Source organism: Nymphaea colorata, chromosome 4 (assembly GCF_008831285.2).
Source record: "Nymphaea colorata isolate Beijing-Zhang1983 chromosome 4, ASM883128v2, whole genome shotgun sequence".
NCBI lineage: Eukaryota > Viridiplantae > Streptophyta > Magnoliopsida > Nymphaeales > Nymphaeaceae > Nymphaea > Nymphaea colorata.
Window position 1 is genome coordinate 26,184,005 of NC_045141.1, and position 17,700 is coordinate 26,201,704.

Below are 17,700 nucleotides of genomic sequence, written 5' to 3' on the forward strand. Positions count from 1 at the left end.
TAAATTTCATAAACATCAACCACTTCTTCAAATCAGAAAATATTGGCATCACTCACAAAATACTCTCTCTCTCTCTCTCTCTACATATATATATTATATTATATTATATATCTTCCAGCCATTGTTTTAGCACAAGGCATTTTTCTCAAGGGAGGATCTCTCTTATCCACCTAGAGACCATACTGTCCAATTATGGTAGAAGCCAAATAAATTGGTAGTTGAATTTTCCCTTCATTATTGGGCTTAGTTATTTATGCACGTAAAATGGTGGGTGTGCTTCTTTATTATAAGTTTTCCCTTTTCCCTATCTTATCCCTCACCATCCTATTGTATTATAGGAGTCCTTCCAATTTTGTCGGATGTACCCTCCTCACCCTTAGGTAAATAGCAAATTCATGCTCGTCAAAATTGTGATTACCAATTTCATCCCAAATGTTTGGGTCTTTTACTTTACGGCGAACATCTTTTGTTCCCTGCAAAACAATCATTTATTAATAGATATAAAAGGTAGACGTTCCAATCGCCCCAAGGTTAGGAAGGAATATGGGAAAAAGTACATTTATTTACTGCAACTATGATATATATATATATATATATATATATATATATATATATATATATATATATATATATATATATAGGAATCCTTGTCTCATACGTTCTTGGAAAGGAGAGTAGCTGAAGACAAGTTTGCTTCATATTATTTCAATGGAGTGGATTTAAGCTAAAATTCAGTGAAGTTGTTTCCTAGAGAAGTTTCGCTTGAAAAGGATGGAGAAAAATAATATTTAAGTGAAACCTTGGATATGTTCAACTTTCCGTTTATGTATATATATATATGCAAACCGGTACTTACCAAACCCTTATATGCCAGATTTGATGAAAATTGTGTGGTTAGTTGATTCTAAGGTGATTAGGTAGTAGATATTAAGTTGACAAAAAAAAAAAATGAAAACACAGTTGTATTTTCAAACGATAGACATACCCATGAAAGGAAAAAAGTAAAGAGAGTTTCCTTACTCGAGACTCATGCCTCCTTTAAGAGGTATTCTGGTATCTTAAAAATAGAACTACATTTTTATTTGTTTAACTTAATCTCTACTCTTGATCTCATTGAAATCAACGATCCAAATGCTTCCCTACACACACACACACACACATTTAGAGAGAGAGAGAGAGAGAGAGAGAGAGAGAGGTCTTGTCATGCAAAAAAAAAAAGGTGACATTAATTCAAACATCTAAAATTGGACTTAACGGATGCAAATTTATAACACCCAAGACGAACCACATCCTTGTGAATGAACGGATAGATGAGATAAAGTTGTAAAAGTCGACAGCCTGATATGTTTTTTCTGCTTACAAAACAAATACAACGGAACAAACGCGTGTTTGTGTTTTCTTAGTTCCTATTATTTTTAAACACGTAAGGTTCACCTAAGATATTTTTAAACTCTTTTCCCTGTTTTCTCGCATGTAATCAAACACGAAGGGGTAGAGAAATGAGATAGCAAATATTTTACGATTCCTAAAGTGACATCAACGGCCATTTGATTTGGAATCGTGGGGTCCTTACAGCTCCAACAATCATGTGATCCCAAGGCTAATTTTGAATCTTATGAGCGTAAGCTCATGGTTTAAAGTCACTAAAGCAGTTATTAAAAATAGGCACGGAATCTTGTGAAGATGGGAACAAATAAAAGTTTTGGCTCTTTTTTATATCAACTCTTTTTCAAGCGGTAGGATATAAATACTCTCCCTCTTCACAAGGAACGAACTTAGGTTGATATATATATATATATATAAGCTTAAGGGCAAAAGAAAACTTCCACTGTCGATTTAAGCGGTAGGATGAAATACTTCTCTTACTCATTTATCTTGAAAGCTCCGTTCATCCATGCAATCCAAACACTCTCGAAAAAAGACTCCGAGTCACTCTCGACCTAGCTGCAACAAGCTGTACATAAATCAAGTTGAACGAATCGTGTCATGTTATAGGGAAAGAGACATCGATGCCGAAAGTGGCCACCAATATCGATATGGGGAGGTGGAGGTGGTTGGGATAAGATTTTTCTTCATCAATTTTTTGTTCTTTTCTGATAGATAGAAGTATGTCCGGCGTGTGCTGCGGTCGCTCAAACATGAATACGGTTATTCACGGGTTACTTTTTTCCAATATCAAACACTATATCTCCTTTTTTTTCTTCCTCTTTAAATTCCAAGAGTTCAATCATCAATATTGGCACATACCAGCCGATTCAATTTTTTTTTTCTTTTACGACTTTGCATATGGGGAAATGGTTTATGGTCAGGAAATTCCTATTTTTATTTTTAAATTATCAAAAATACAAAAAAATTCAAAGCCAATATTATTGTACGACACGGCATGTAAATTTTTTTCTTTTACATTTGGTTTTCCAAAGTATATCGATTATCTAATTCTGGGATTCCTAATATGTTCTATTTAAATCTCTAGTCCTTGTTCTAGATGCATGACACGGAGTTTGGGTGACTGCGTCTATCTTTATAATGATGTATGATTGACGGTGGCTTCATATGAGTTGCTGATGAAAAGACCATATTTCTTTAAAATGATTTCGATAGGCGCAATAATTGAGACTTTTTAATTGTATATTAGTTTACTAAGTATAGTTTTGTACTTTTTTAAAAATTATGGTACAACTTATTTTATTTTTTAAATTACTACAGTAAAAAAAAAAGTGACTTTTTTAGTGGTCACAGTGCATCCAGCATGTGGCGCCAAACTTTCTTGGCTTTACAAGTCATCAACCGGAACAGAAAACCAGTGAGACTCCATGAAATTATGAATAGAATCGTCTTCTTTTATTCCTTTTAAGAAAAAGTTGAGAGAACTGTGGAACGTGGAATCAAATTGGAATCGTTCTTTTGCTGTTTTCATTTTTGAAGAATTGAATGCTTGGTTGTCTTATAGAGATCTAAAAAATGACAAAATGCTTAAAGAAAATGAAAAGGCTTTGCTAAAAAATACGAAATAATAATAATGAAATGCAGTACAGATGATACGCTTCCAGTTTCTTGAATAAATAGTTTCCAGAAGATCCATGAATTTGCAACGTCGATGATATTTTCTGCATAGATCAAGAAAATCTTCAAATTTTTGAGCTACGGCAGAACAAGGTGCATGGGGCCAATTTCTGAGCTAAGTCTGCACACAGGCGTATGAAGCGAGCGCAAAAAAGATAAAATCTCTTGAACGAAACAAGATGTCGATGAAATGTAAAGCTAAAACAAGTTGGGAACAAGCATTGGCAGTGAAGATGATAGAACGATCCATTCATGCTTATCCACATCACACGAGAGTACACAGATGGTGAATCGGCATCTTGTTCTTTTATGCTTTGCTTTACACATCAACGAACCAAGGAATCAATCAATACCAATCTGTTTCCACCCAGTTCACATTTACAACTTTATGCACTTCTTTTTACAACAAAAACATCGAGACACCGGATACAATTTACAATCAGCACATTTTGTTTTTTATAGTAAGGCTCTGTTTGGGAGGTGTGCTTCGAGGGGGGATTTCATGGATTTGGGACAATCACTGCTGAATTCCTTGAAGTAGCTTATAGTGATTCAGTTTGCAGAAGAAATAAATGGCACGGCTACCAAACAGAGTCTCTTTTTCCTCCATACAACCATTGCTCAAATTCGTTCCACCAAGCATCGACTCCATCACCTAATTTCTACTCCGAGTTGCCAGCTCCAAGACACAGACTAGACAGAAGCACCCACGTTTTCATGTTTCACCTTGACACTAGAAAACAAGCAGAGAAGCCAATGCCAGAACCAATTTATCTTGGCTGGTTCCACCTTCCTATCCTTTTGTCTGCCATGCTCAGCCATGTACTGCACAACTTCCTGAGAGAAGTGAAAAAGCCATAACCTTGAATGCAATCAGCTTAAAAAGTGGATATTAGTTATTTATGCTAAAAAATATTAGACTTGAAAAGAAAGTGCATCATTTACCTGTGCTCCCAATGTTGCGATTTCTCTAGGTGGCAACTCCAAAGGAGTTTCATCAGCACGAAGCACTCTCAGCTTTGTCAGCAGTCCGAAGGAATCTGGTAAAACTCTGATCTGGTTATCACTGATGTCCAATTCCTCAAGCAATTCAAGGTTGCCAATTGATCTTGGCAATGAACGCAGATCAGCAAAATTCTTGGCAATATTCAGCTTGACAAGACTGGTGACCAGGCACAAGCTTTCTGGAAGTGATTCAAGTTCATTAAAGCTGACATCTAGCTCCTTCAAATTAACAAGAGAAGCCATTGTTGTTGGCAAGCGCTTAATTCTATTATAGTGTAGAGTAAGAATTTCTAACGTCTCAAGCTTTCCAATTGCTTCAGGAAGTGCTTTCAGTTGATTGAAATCAGCTCTAAGCTCTGTAAGGGAAGAGCATAGCCCGATCCAGTGAGGGAGTTCTTCAAATTCATTGGTTTCAATATTCAACCTTCTCAAACGAGTTAGGTTTCCGAAAGTTTCAGGCAAAGTGGATAACTGGTTTGTACTCAAGTCAAGATTTGTCAGACTTGATAGATTTCGGAAGGCATTTGGTAGATATTTCAAGAGATTTCCGTGCAAGTCAAGTTCAACTAGACTGCTTAGGTCTCCAAAGGAATCAGGCAGGTTCATCAATTGATTGGAATGCAGATCGAGCTTCACTAAGGACTTGAGTTCGCCAACTGTTGAGGGAAGAACCATTATTCTATTCTCTGCTAAATTAAGAGTAACGAGATTTGACAACTTCCCCAGTGAGACAGGCAACCATTCCATCTGATCCAACAGCTTCCCTTGAAGATCTAGCTCAGTGACACCACTTCTCTGAGAAGCTTCAATCAAACTTGCCAAATTTATCAAGCTAAGTTTCTCTGGATTTTCACCTATAAGGTTTACACAGGCAACAGAAATTAGCTGCAACGGATTGTATTTGTGGTACACAATGTATGGGCACGCAGATGATCCTGAATATTGACCATGTCAGAAGCTGCAACGACATGCATTCACACACATAAATAATTATGCACAAAAGAAATTTTAAAAGGAGAGCATTAATTTCTGCATTTTCTGCTTAAAAGAAGTGGGAGATATTACATAGCATCTAGGCCTCAAAGTATGTATGCTGCCAACTAAAAAATGTTCTAATCGAGACATGACTGTCACTCTGCGCTGCTAACCACATCGTGCTCTTCAATTGACTAAATAATAAGATCAAAATGCAGATATCATTATCTAAACATGGGATTCAAGTATTCAACTCACAATCCTATATGAACCCCATTGGTTCATGACATTCGTGTTATGTCATCAGCCAAAACATAACTTCACTGATAATAAACATAAAAAACCTCGTGGAGTGCCCAAAGCACAGAAACACATGCAGTTCTCCAGTGACGGCACAAGCTTTCGCTGAACGTTGAACCGTCCAAGTAATTTTTGCAAAAGAAGTACTGCAAAGTTATCCCAACTGCACCACACGGCGAGGTTAACATCAGGTCAGCATGCAGCACTATTGTCTCCTTTGCTATTAACACTGTCGACATTGTATATTATCAACTCAGATAGCATATAAAGTTACTCTGCAAGATGAAACTCTAAGAACAGAAATTACATCCCCAAGAGCGAACCAAAATGATACGTCAATAACAGCCCAAGTGTGAAAAAACAAGACAAACAAATGTGAGCCACAAATTACAAAAACGCATCCATATAGACTCAGAAACTGTTTCTAATTGGAGACTGCAGAAAAGATGCACTTTCTTGTCAGGCAAGTTTGAGCCAAAAGTCCAAACAAATGCGGACCACAAATTATAGACGCGCATCCATATAGACATCTGAGAAAGTTGCACCATTCAGTAATCAGTATTATATCAGCCTTTGTAAGAATCAGAATGTTTGGTGGTATTCATGACACAGACAAAAGCAATGAGCTCCTATGAAATTTCGCTTCTTATAATTCTTTGCATATCCTTGTGAGAAATACCGTTTGATCACAGAAAGAGAGACATAAACATATCAGATATAGACAGAGAAAAAGACCCAAAAAGGAGATGCCAATCTAATAAACAACACTGACAAATGGAGATATCATATCCATCTCCTAATTAAAGCTATCGACCAACACTAGGACCGTGAGAATTATTTCTTAACCCTCTTCTAATTTCTCTCTGCTGCAACAAAGTTCTGAAACCACCACAATGCCATATTTAAAGCTACAGAGAAAGACAATGAAAGGAGAAAAGGGAAGACGCGTGCTGAAGGAATCACCATCTTTCACTAACGCAGGCTTCACCGAATCAACTGAAACAACAGATTTCTGATTATCATCACTAATGTCCTTCGTGGGGACACCTGACATTGCCTTCTCATGACCAGTTTCCTTCTTTGTTTCGCCTTTTATGACGGGGGTCTCATGAACAAAACTACCAACCTGAATTCCGTGGCCTTCGGAGGAGACCAGCATGTCCGAAGCCTTCTGAATGAGCTGATCAAAGCCCTCGAATATCTTGTCCCTTTTAAGCAAGAACAGGACCTCCTTCCTCTGCTCATGACTCCGCAGCATGATCAAGTTCCTCCTCATCTCCTGCAGCACACGGAACAACTCTTTAGGCACCCCCTCAGGCTCTTCCATCCAGCTAATTTCTTCCATCCTCTGCCTCTCCTCGTCTTCTAAAGTTTGCATGACCACCATGGCTGCTTGAACTTCGTCGATTGTGGGCCTTCGTGGCAGAGACCTGTAAATTCCCATGATCTCCTCCACTGTTTCTATCAAAGCTGGTGGCTTTGATCGTAGCTGTATTGCCATTTCTACTTCTCGTGTGGTCTCTCTCTCTCTGCTCTTACATGAACCGCCGTGAAGAAGAAAAAGAACAAGGAAAAGAAACCAACAGACCGATACAAAGAAAACGGAAATCTCGGAAAGTTCTTGAAGAGAACCTGTAGTTCAACTTTACGACGAACCGACATGCGATGCACTCCTTCTAACTTCGATGGTCACTGTGCACCAATTTTTCCTTCTCTCCTGCTTTTGTTTTTCCTCTGTAAATATAATTCAATATTGCGCACACCGTATTGTCCGGATGCAGCGGATGAAACCAACGATTCTCCTCCGCCCTTCAATATCGTCAATTTCAGTCGTGCCTCACTCGTTTTGATGATTCATTTTCTGTGCTTCCAGCCAAATTAGTCTTTGAAAAAGAATATTTTTCAATTAATTCTCTTGGTGAGATAAATCAAAATTGCTCTTTAATAAAACAGAAAATTAGCACTTCATAAAGTGAAGAAGTATGGCCTAATAGCTTCCTCAATCTCTACGTGCTATAAGAAATTTAATATGTCGTTTTGTTAGGTCCATTGTTAAGATCCTCCAGAAAACTATAAGGTTGTTAGGTCTTCAATATCTTATGAAGACGTAATATTTCAAGTTTCTTTTCTTGGATTAAACTAAGGCGATGGATACACTTGGCTTTAATTATGTAGAAAAAAAAAAATCTTGTGTTGCGCTTGTCATGTTAGACATGGAAGACATATTCTCAAGGATTTGATAAGAAAAACATTAATACATATTTCTATGACATGTTTGAAGAACGCAATGTTCTGGTTTAAAGAAATTATAATTATTACTAGCATTTTTTTTTTGTTGAATCTCTAAACGACATCTACATGACATCGTGTTTTATGAAACACGATATACTGTTATGCGTTTTAAAACACATTTTCTAAAAATAAAATATTTCTTATCAAATACCTTCTAAAAAGCTAGAAGTTCTCTAAAAAGTTCAAAAACTAAAAAACCAAATGAAATGGAGTGCATTGGAATAATCTGACAAAAAAGCTTCTTATTTTTCGAATAATGAATTTGATGTAGTTCATATTATTACTAAAAAGTGCATTATTTTTCGAATAATGAATTTGATGTAGTACAAAAAAGCTTCATCTCCCTAAGGTCTATGGCTGCGCTCCCATTCCCAATTTGGTGTCGACGTTTTGAAAGACTACTCGTACTCAAGTTCAACCACTGAAGAAGACGGGGAGAGAGACGCCTAGAGAGAGAATGCCGTGAACGCAAATGGTTTAGACTTCACAATTTAGTGGACCTCGGGGAACTCAAAGTCATCAAAGCACCATTAATTGCCCTTCATCTCATCCATCCATCCAGTAGAGTTGAGTGCTTTGACCAATTTATGCATTTCATGGCCCCACTCAAAAACTCTTGGTTGGTGTTCGATGACTTTGAATTTTGATTTTAGAATTAAAGTTTTAAAAACAAAAATTTCACTTTAAATTAGAATTGAAACGAAAATGCCCGTTTTCCTGTGTTTTGACGTCTAGAATTTTGATTCTAGAATTGAAAATGACGAGCATGAATTAAGATTTTAGAATTGATGAATTAAAATCATTGCGACATGAGTGAAAGTTTTCTAAAATTTTGGAATCATAACAATTATAGAATTTTGATTAAAAAACGAGCATATAATTTCCAGAATCAAAATTGTTTATTCGATTTTACATTTCCATTTTATAAAAAATGAGAATTTTAATTTTAGAATTCCCTAATTCTTGCCTCATCAAACGCTTCCATCCATGTTATAGCATTTATTTTGCTTATCACGCAATGCATCGCTTTGTTTATGCGTACATACATACATATGTGTCTGCTTTTTTATGTACATGGGAACGCTAATATGCATGTAGGTGTATGTATATGAGATAAAGTTTGCTTGATAGTCTTCTCTCAGATTTTAAGTGCAGAAACCTTAACCTGAGCCGAGAGGCAAGTTAATTTGAAAGCATGGACAGGCAAGTGCAGAGTAAGGGATTTTTCTTGAGGAGTGTTAAATTATAGTTGCAAAATTGTGACAAGAGTTGAAATTATTTCCAAAATTTGTATATAGGATAAATGATGTATATTTTTTTTTTGAGGGGAGGTCAACTGCCAGCTCCTCCTCGAAGACTTCGGTGGACATGGTGTGTATATATATATGTATATATATATAAAATTAACATTAAAAAAAAAAGGTCTCCCTCACCACGTCTTATGCTTTGTGGAGGAGAATGTGGCCTCCCCCATTGTGGTGCTGGTAACACCTCTTGTCCATCTCTCTCTCTCTTTTTTTCTTTGAAAAAAAAAACTGACCATCCAATCGATTAAGGTCAGATTGGTCCCATGCATTGTGTAGGGTGCATATATATATATATATATATATATATGGTCCAAGACAGTTGGCCGTAGGTCACAAGTTATGGGCTTGACCAGACACTTCTGGCAAGCTCATGTATACTGACAAATTAAGTCATCCCATGCCAATATTCGTGAGACTTCAATTAATAGTGTGTCTCCCGCTCTGCCCATGTAGTAAGGGGGCGGGTATATGTGGGCAAGGTACATCTGACCTACTTCTATCTTCCTAAATTGATTGGACTTGATCCGTGTTTGATATGTCCACGATCATGAAATTTTAAAATCAAACTACTCCATTTTTACGAAATTAAAATTATTAAACAAATAGAGTATTTTGTTTCAAAAATTTAAAAACGGAAACATGAAGTTTTGATTCCAATCTAGTTTGAGAAAGAATTATGATTCTATGATTTTCAGAATCAAAATTCCAAACCATCAAAACACTCCATTTCAAGTAAAATTTTCCTGACCCCAACAGAAAAGCTGAGACTGCTGCAAGTTGGAAATCCGGGAACTCTAGTCCTTGGGGAAGACTCCATGCAGCGTCATTATAGTGCATAAACTATATAACAACACAAGTTGAATTTTCAAGTTCATTTCCAAAATTCAACAGTATAAACAGGTGATGTTCCCACTCCCCACCATCATCATGCAGACAGAAACACGGTCACAAAAGAGTCAAGAAATCAACAGTGTTATTGTGAAAACAAGAAAATGATACAAGTATACAATAAAGTTCAATTGACTCGAAAAGCTTGCTATCGAGCTAGTGTCTTGACAGGTTCTCGTTCTCATCTATTACTCTCAAGTAATCCTGCAGCTGCAATGGGAAACATCGATGCTGTTTCCATGCATTCCCATGCATCTTCAGCATCTTCAGTGCCCTCTCCCTGAGCGAATTTGCCGCTGGTCCGCCATTGAGCTGCAATACACCACTGAGCTTCGACACGGCGCCTAACTCCGCCATCTGCTCCAAGAATCTCTCCGTTGGATGGTATTCGCAGATCAGCCCTAAGATCTTCACACCAAGTTTCGTTACTAACTCTGAGACCGTCATGATCTTCTTAGTCACAACTGCCACGGCCATCGCATGATCGACGAACGCAGACCTCCCGTCTGCCGTCTGACACAGCAGTTTCAGGACTACCATCATCTTCTCGCACCTCCCTCTGCTCGAATCCGGCAAAAGTTCGATCAAGACACCGACTGAGCCGGCTTCTACCGCCTTTACTCGGCTATATCTTGAAACCGTCAGTATATCTACCAGAATTTCCAAGACAGAGGAAGTGGCTTCGGTGCAGATGCCATCTGATAGCAGCTCTAACAGAGCCTTGAAAAGGTTCGTACCTTGATCTCTCACGATTTGCCTCCAATTGGTTTCCTCTCTCGTAATTTTCCTCAGAACAGAGACTGCATGAAACCGCGATTCTGAGCTCCCAGTTTGCAGCATTAAAACAAGAGTTCTCAGACAGTCGGGTCTGGTCAGGAACTGGATCGTGGAACTAGAAATTGTTTCCAGTGGCAGGCTGTGGAGGATAGCAACAGATTCTTCACTTGACCGGAAGGCGACGAAATCCTCGCCGCCGTTCTCATTCCATTCCCGGCAAAGCAACCCGCTTATGACCTCAATCCCTCCGGCCTGAACCAACAACTCAGAATTGTCGCCGCCCGACTCGAGCAACTCCCTTAGCTTCCTGAGTGAAGAGACCTTGAAAAGCGACGACTCTATCGTCCGGAGGAGATCGGCCATTTCCTTGGAGTCGACCCTTTTCTGGGTTGAAGACGAAGCGGGCTGCAGGAGGCCTTGGCTCTGCTTCCACGAGTCTATGAGGCGCTTGAGAGTGTGGTTGGGGGTGAAATTGAAGTTTTCAAGGTTTTGCATGGTGGCCGGACAGGTGCTTTTCCGGCAACCGCAGATCCATCGCTCTATGCTCTTCCGGTCGTATGTTACGCCGGTGCAGGCGGTGACAGGATCAGTCATGAGCTCCATTGAGATGGGACACTTGAAGTAGGGAGGTACCTCCATTTCTCTCCTCCTCTGATCTCTTCTGTTTCTTCTCTCAGAGAAAGGAACACAGAAAGAGGAGTTGGCACACGGAGAGGGATCGAGATCTACCAAATGCTTCTTCTTGATCAGGGTGGCACTACTGCGAAGCCTCTGTAATCTGTATAAATGGAGGCGACCGAGGGAGATGAGAAGCTCTTAATACACTGAGCAACTTGAGGTTCTTTATTGAAAGTCAATGGCGTGGGAGAGACTAAGGGGACCAAAGAAGATTTCTGCACAAGTTTTCCGGATTTATCTGTTTTTCTTCTTTTTCCTATTTTTGAGAGAAAAGAACAACAATGTTTTTGACTTTGATTAGGTGTGTTTATGAAGTTCATGATACAGACATTACTCTGCACTATAACGACCGAATAAATGCCTCTCTTTGCCTTTTACGTCTGGTCTGACCTCAAATTAAAATTCAGTCCACCTTGAAAAAGAATGATCAATGGTGGCAGCTATAGAAAAGTGTTTTTTTTTTTTTTTTTTAAAGATTAAGATGGTTCTTACTTGGACCATATATATAAACAAGAAGCTTTCAATTTGTAAATTTGGAAAAAATAGTTGTAAGGTTTCCCTGCATTAAGAACAACAAATAGGAGGTGGTTTTCTATAAGAAAAATAAAAGCATAACGAGAGAGAATGGACAGGAATTTAGTGGACCGGCGCCAGTTAGGGTTGACGTTTCTTCGTCGGTTCGTTTTCGATCATTAAAACTCTTTTGACCAACCGACGAAATAGACCTTTGCAGCTTCTTCCTTGCTTTCGCTTTTGAACTTTCTACCTTCTGTGCATTAAAACTGCTTACTACTTACACGGAACGCACGAATTTATCACTATTTGTCGTGGAAAATGTCGACATTTTTACTTCATTCCTCTTTGAAAATCAGATATTTTCTGAAAAAATTTCTGGAGGGGGCACTCTTTACAGATGTTTATATCTAAAGGGACACTTATATCCATAGCATAACAAATATTTAGAGATATTAATTCGAAAATAAAGAAACCCTACCCATATGCTATACTCTGCCTCTGCCTTACCACATATCTTGGAATTACAATCTCTTCATATATGAGGTACGAGTAAGCTTATGTTTAACTAGAAGCATGTCTGTAGCAGTTCTAGTTTGCCAGCCATCCGGAGCAGAGTTGAAGCTCCTCTCCGTGTGTTAAGTGGCGACATCTTTTATGTTCTTCAACTTAACTTACACATAAGTTACGACCCATCCTCTTTGCCAATCGAACGAGAAACTCATCGCATATAGTAAGCATTGGAACATCGCTTTCGTCAACTGCGACAAAAAGTCAAGGTCTCAAGTGCAATAGCGGTGCTGCTGCACATCACGTCCGACCGCAGCGGTGCTGCACATCATCCACGGGGTACTGGGTCACCGGGACTCTGTCAAACAGGTCACTTTCCTTCACGATCTGAGATGCAGGTGACGACCGACTGGCAAGTCAATCAGACCCGGATGGACGTTTGGATCTGGATATGAACCAAACTTTAAGGCACTAAAACTGAATCTGTATCCATGTCTGGTGCCCTTCCTACATCGTAGAATACATTTTTAATGTGCTTTTACATGCAAAGGTCTTGGATCTTAATTGAAACACCGTAACAGATCGGGTCCCAGCTGCAAATTTCGCCAGCTAAAAGCATCATGATTTAATAACTGGAGCCCATATGGGTTCAACCCGAGTATTAGTTGAACGTCCTTCCTCACCACCAAACCCTTCGCGCCGGTAGGTTGAAGCTGATAAGTACACATAGTGGAAGTCTGCTGTCAATCTTTTTCTAGATCATTCCTTGTAAACAGCAAATGTTAAGTGAACAAAAAACTTCAACGCTTATGTTGCAGATAAAAGTAATAAAAGAACTTCAAAGTTTATGTTGCAGACAAAGGTAATAAAAAAGCTTCAAAGTTTATGTGTCAAACTTTTTGCTGGTAGTTGGATCTGAGAGAGGCAGGTCCGTAACTCAACATTTCACATCTAAAGGGTTAAGTAGTTCGGTATCAAATCCAGACCGGAATCGTTCCTACTGTAGGCAACCAAACCAGATTTCGGATGGGAGGAGTAGAAAGTGGGGTTTTTCAAATTCCCGTTTGGATGGTCGGCGCAAAACTCTGGATCCGATTTGTGAGTGTTTGGCTTCTTTCCTACGCTGCTGCTTCGTTTATCTCGTGATCTTCCCTTTTCCCTCCATTTTTGGCTTTTTCTCGATTTGGGTAGTCCCGGAAATTTCCTTTTCTTTTTATAAATTGCCGACGCCCAACTTTCGTCACTCTGGTTCTTCTTGGAATTCCCTTACGCGCGAGGGATTAGGGTTTTGTGGATTCGGAAGGAGATACATGGAACAAGAATTGGATATCAGCCAACGTTGGTAAGTCTTGTTGGCGCCACTGATCGATCGACCGATGCTAGACTTTTGTACTCTGAATGAATTCTTTTTTGGTTTCTTTGATTAGTTCTCTGATTTCTGACCGTCTGTATCTTCAGAATATTAAGATTTCCTGTTCTCCTTTGGTCATGTGGGTTGTCTTGAATTGATCATTTCCATGTTCTTCTTGTGGTACGAACACGTAAAGTTCCATAGATTTCGTTTGTTAATTATTATCTGCTGCTTTTTGTTTCTTTTTCATTTGACAGTGGGCTTCACTGCGTTTAATTTCTTCCTTAATCCGTGGCGGGTGATCTGAAACTAGCGCCGGATTTGTTTCTGTTTCTGATTCTGAATGGCTAGTGTTGGGGAAGAGACCATGGGAGACGGAAGGAAGGCTAATCCTGATATAGGCGTGATGAATGAAGGAGATGTTAATGTCCTCGAGGAACCTTGCCCGGCCGTCATCGAATTTTTAGATGTTGGAGATTGCGGGAAGTGTTCCTCAGATTGTCGTGAGATGGATGGGAGTGAGTGGGGACTTTGTACAGAGAAGCAACTAGAGGAGTTGTTGTTGAAGAATTTGGAATTCCTTTACAATGAAGCTATATGCAAGATCGTTTCATTGGGATATGATGAAGATGTTGCGTTGAAGGCAGTGCTGAGAAACGGGCACTGTTATGGAAGTGGGGATGTGCTGTCGAACATCATTCACAATGCGCTAGCATACTTGACTAGTGATGCTAATGGGGGTCTAGATGAGTCTGGTTTTGTTTTTGGAGAATTGAAGCAACTGGAAGAGTATTCATTGGCTGGGATTGTCTGCTTGCTTCAGCAAGTTAGACCCCAATTAAGTAAAGGAGATGCAATGTGGTGCCTCCTTATGAGTGATCTTCACGTTGGCCGGGCAAGCGCATTGGAGTTTCCACTTACTTCAACTGAAAAAGATGGAGTTCGCAACGAAACGGAAGAAGGGAGCCCACTACCATCACCCGGAGGTGTCTCAGTTCCTGTGCCAATTCGTCCTCCTTTAAATTTGGTTCCTGGAGCTGAATCTTCTGAGACTTGTAAATCATATGGTGGATTGGGGTTTCGAGGTGAAGGTCTAACCATGAGTGGAATTACAAATGTCACGGATCCTACGAATTTGGTTCCAACGACTGTAAATGTTGATGGAGATCTAAGCAACCTGAACGAGACTCCTGTGGGAGTGTCAATGTTAAGACGAAATGCAGCTGCTGTGTTCCCAACTCGCTTTCCAGAAGTCTTAAAAGCAGATGGATGCAATCCTCTCAGTTCTTCCGCAGGTTGCTATCATGATCATCCTTCACTCACCTTATGCATGCACCACCATAAAGGGAAAAGTGAGTTGGGTGGGCTTTCTTTGTTGAAGAACCAAGCAGATATGGTGCATGGGAGCACGGGTGCTGCTCACCTGGTGACTGTGTCTGCAAGATCTGAACTGCCTAGTGGAATTGATTCCGTGTCAAAGGTTTCTCCTGAAAACTGTGAAAACTCGAAGGAGACTGATAATCCTGATATTGTATCCTCCATAGCAAGTAACCTAGAAAACATGCATATTAGCGACAAACTTGATGGAACGAGTGACCAAAGAGATGAAATGATCTCCAAATTAACTCACCAAATAGGAATGTTGGAGAGGCAACTTCAGGAGAGAATGGAGTGGGCCCAAAAGAAAGCACTGCAAGCTGCTAAAAAGCTAAGCAGTGATCTCACAGAGCTTAAGATGTTGAGAATGGAAAGAGAGGAAACTCTGCACCAGAAAAATAAACAGTCACTTGAGGATGCAACCATGAAGAAGCTCTCTGACCTGGAAGCTGCATTGAAGAAGGCGGGTGCCCAAGTTGATCGTGCTAATGCAGCTGTAAAGCATCTCGAAACAGAAAATGCGGAAATCAGGGCTGAGATGGTTGCAGCAAAATTAAGTGCAGCTGAGTCAGTTAAGACATGTCTAGAGGTTGAGAAGCGAGAGAAAAAGATCCAGAAAAAGCTATCAGCATGGGAGAAGCAGAAAACGAAGTTGCAGGAGGAAGTGGCTGAGGAGAAACGGAAGAATAATCAACTGCAGCAACAGTTGCATCTTGTCAAGGAAGCACAAAAGGAAGCTGAGGTCAGTAAATAGCTAAAATTTCCTTATGCATGACCTTTTGTTTCTCTGCTTATTTAGTGCACTGCAATTGTTTTACCGTTCAACTACTTTTCCTAGGTTTCTGTGCATTTTGAGTTGCTTGTTTCTTTAGAAATGTGTAGGAGTGTCATTTCAATCTTTTGTGTTAGATATTCATTATGCTGACTGCCACTCTCTCCCCTGTCTCTCACGATATGACCAATCTTATTGTCACAATTTCATTTTTTTAACAATTCTGAGTACAGAATATTGTGTGAGGATTTTTTTGAGTTTTCTGTTCTACCCCTTTTTCAGCCATTGCGTTATTGTAACAGATAAAGTGGAAACATGAACTGGAAGCGAAGGAGAAGGCAATCTCACAAGTGGAGGAGGAAAGAAGAGCCAAGGAAGGCACTCAAGTTAACATTACAAGGAGGCAGGAGGCGCTACGCCGCAAGATTGAAATAGATTTTCAACGGCACAAGGATGACATTCAAAGGCTTGAAGAGGAATACTTGCGCCTTAAAGCATCATCAAGATCCACTCAGCTTAATTGCTCGTCGACCACACAATCAACTTGTGATGTGGATATGGCAAAAAAGGTAAAAGAATCACATAAAAAGGCTACCAATGAGCTGGACAAAACTCAAGAATCATCTTGTAGAGAGAACAAGTGTGGTAGGGAATGTGTGTTTTGCATGAGAGAGGAGGTTTCAATAGTTTTCCTACCATGTGCTCATCAGGTTCTGTGTGTTGGCTGCAATGAGGCCCATGAGAAACAGCCTAAGAAACGTTGCCCTTCTTGTGATACTGGGATAGAACAGAGGATTCGTGTCTATGGTGTTAGCTCTTAGATCTGGAAAAGGTTGGTAGGCAACTGTGTTGTATCAGGGGCATCGCATGGCCAAGTGTATGTTGGATATGCATTGTATGTCAGAATAACTACATTTTAAACATTTTCCAAGTCAAGAAATCATTTCAAATTTGCATACAAAACCTTCCTAAGCTTGTAGGGACGAACTATAAAAAGGGAAACATTATTTCCATCACACTGTTGTTTCATGATGGCGCTGGGCGACTGAGACTGAACGTTTATATTCCTAATCTTTAAGCACATGCTTGCACACATATGGAGATGCATATACGTGCACGTACAAGCCGACACTCGTGTTTTACAAATCACATTGTGTGAAGGTGTCCCATTTGAACAACCTTTAAAATAGGTTATTCATTCTGATCAATATCTGATTAACTACAGAACTTGCTACCAGGATTCGTTTGACAATGGAACTCGTGTTCTTGTGGTGGTTATCATTAGGTAGATAAAATGTTTAACCTTCCAAGCAACTAAATTGCATCTTATCAAGCTATTATGGTGGAACGAATAAAGTCTACAAGGCAATCACGCACAACGTGATACACCACCTCCACAATTACCCTAGTCCCGCAAAGCTCCCTAGTGCCACCAAGGGACCAAAAGCCACTCCAAGTGAATAACCCAACCACGACTGCATAACCAACTACTAGTGAACTAATCAACAGCTGAGGGAGATGGAACCCGAGCTAAGTGAAGAATTAATCAGTAATTTGTAAAGAACAATGGACTCCAAACAAGATTTCTATTCGTGGCCGTGGAGTTTTTCTTCTTGTTAGTTTGAGCTGGAAATTGAGTGAGCGTCACGGGAGCAGGAAGAAGAGGCATCAACTAGACTCTGCCAAAATTGGAGGTAAAAAGGAGGTGGTAAGGATTGCAAACAAGGAAATCAGACGAACGGTGAGAGACTGAAGCTTGGTCAAGTGGATGGTTGAGGCAATGACAGAGTTGCCTTTGCCTATGGATAGCAGTTGCCACGAATAGATAGTTTCCTTTGCCAGTAGAATACCTCCTTATAAGGGGCTTGAATTATTGCCTGCCTTTATGAGAA

At 39.6% G+C, this 17,700-nt stretch overlaps 3 protein-coding genes across 5 annotated transcripts; 1 reads left to right on the plus strand and 2 right to left on the minus strand.

Moving 5' to 3' along the window:
• Positions 1 to 3,312: 3,312 nt before the first annotated feature.
• Positions 3,313 to 7,214, minus strand: LOC116252154 (plant intracellular Ras-group-related LRR protein 5-like). Of its 2 annotated transcripts, XM_031626253.2 has the most exons (4): positions 6,976 to 7,214; positions 6,307 to 6,622; positions 4,009 to 4,922; positions 3,313 to 3,900 (listed from the first exon to the last, which is right to left on the minus strand). In XM_031626253.2, exons 1-4 carry the CDS (start codon positions 7,003 to 7,005, stop codon positions 3,757 to 3,759), a joined length of 1,404 nt encoding a protein of 467 aa, XP_031482113.1. In that variant the 5' UTR covers positions 7,006 to 7,214; the 3' UTR covers positions 3,313 to 3,756. The 2 variants fall into 2 exon arrangements, with proteins under 2 accessions (XP_031482113.1, XP_031482112.1); XM_031626252.2 differs by having other exon boundaries at positions 6,307 to 7,207.
• A 2,681-nt stretch (positions 7,215 to 9,895) lies between these two features.
• Positions 9,896 to 11,508, minus strand: LOC116253126 (E3 ubiquitin-protein ligase PUB23-like). Its single transcript, XM_031627896.2, has one exon. It carries the CDS (start codon positions 11,244 to 11,246, stop codon positions 9,987 to 9,989), a length of 1,260 nt encoding a protein of 419 aa, XP_031483756.1. The 5' UTR covers positions 11,247 to 11,508; the 3' UTR covers positions 9,896 to 9,986.
• A 1,741-nt stretch (positions 11,509 to 13,249) lies between these two features.
• LOC116253122 (MND1-interacting protein 1-like) lies at positions 13,250 to 16,748 on the plus strand. 2 transcript variants are annotated; one of them, XM_031627892.2, is made up of 3 exons: positions 13,250 to 13,406; positions 13,917 to 15,778; positions 16,111 to 16,748. In XM_031627892.2, the coding sequence occupies exons 2-3, from the start codon at positions 14,003 to 14,005 to the stop codon at positions 16,627 to 16,629; spliced, it is 2,295 nt and encodes a 764-aa protein (XP_031483752.1). In that variant the 5' UTR covers positions 13,250 to 13,406; positions 13,917 to 14,002; the 3' UTR covers positions 16,630 to 16,748. The 2 variants fall into 2 exon arrangements, with proteins under 2 accessions (XP_031483752.1, XP_031483751.1); XM_031627891.2 differs by lacking the exon at positions 13,250 to 13,406 and adding an exon at positions 13,418 to 13,650.
• Positions 16,749 to 17,700: the final 952 nt, after the last annotated feature.

Excerpts from the sequence above, each read along its gene's own strand:
- LOC116253126 (XM_031627896.2), bottom strand. The coding sequence starts at position 11,246 with ATGGAGGTACCTCCCTACTTCAAGTGTCCCATCTCAATGGAGCTCATG.
- LOC116253122 (XM_031627892.2), top strand. The coding sequence starts at position 14,003 with ATGGCTAGTGTTGGGGAAGAGACCATGGGAGACGGAAGGAAGGCTAAT. Across the intron at positions 15,779-16,110 it reads AAGCACAAAAGGAAGCTGAG|ATAAAGTGGAAACATGAACT; the intron begins GTCAGTAAATAG and ends TTATTGTAACAG.
- LOC116252154 (XM_031626252.2), bottom strand. The coding sequence starts at position 6,844 with ATGGCAATACAGCTACGATCAAAGCCACCAGCTTTGATAGAAACAGTG. Across the intron at positions 4,923-6,306 it reads GCCTGCGTTAGTGAAAGATG|GTGAAAATCCAGAGAAACTT; the intron begins GTGATTCCTTCA and ends TAAACCTTATAG. Across the intron at positions 3,901-4,008 it reads TCGCAACATTGGGAGCACAG|GAAGTTGTGCAGTACATGGC; the intron begins GTAAATGATGCA and ends CACTTCTCTCAG.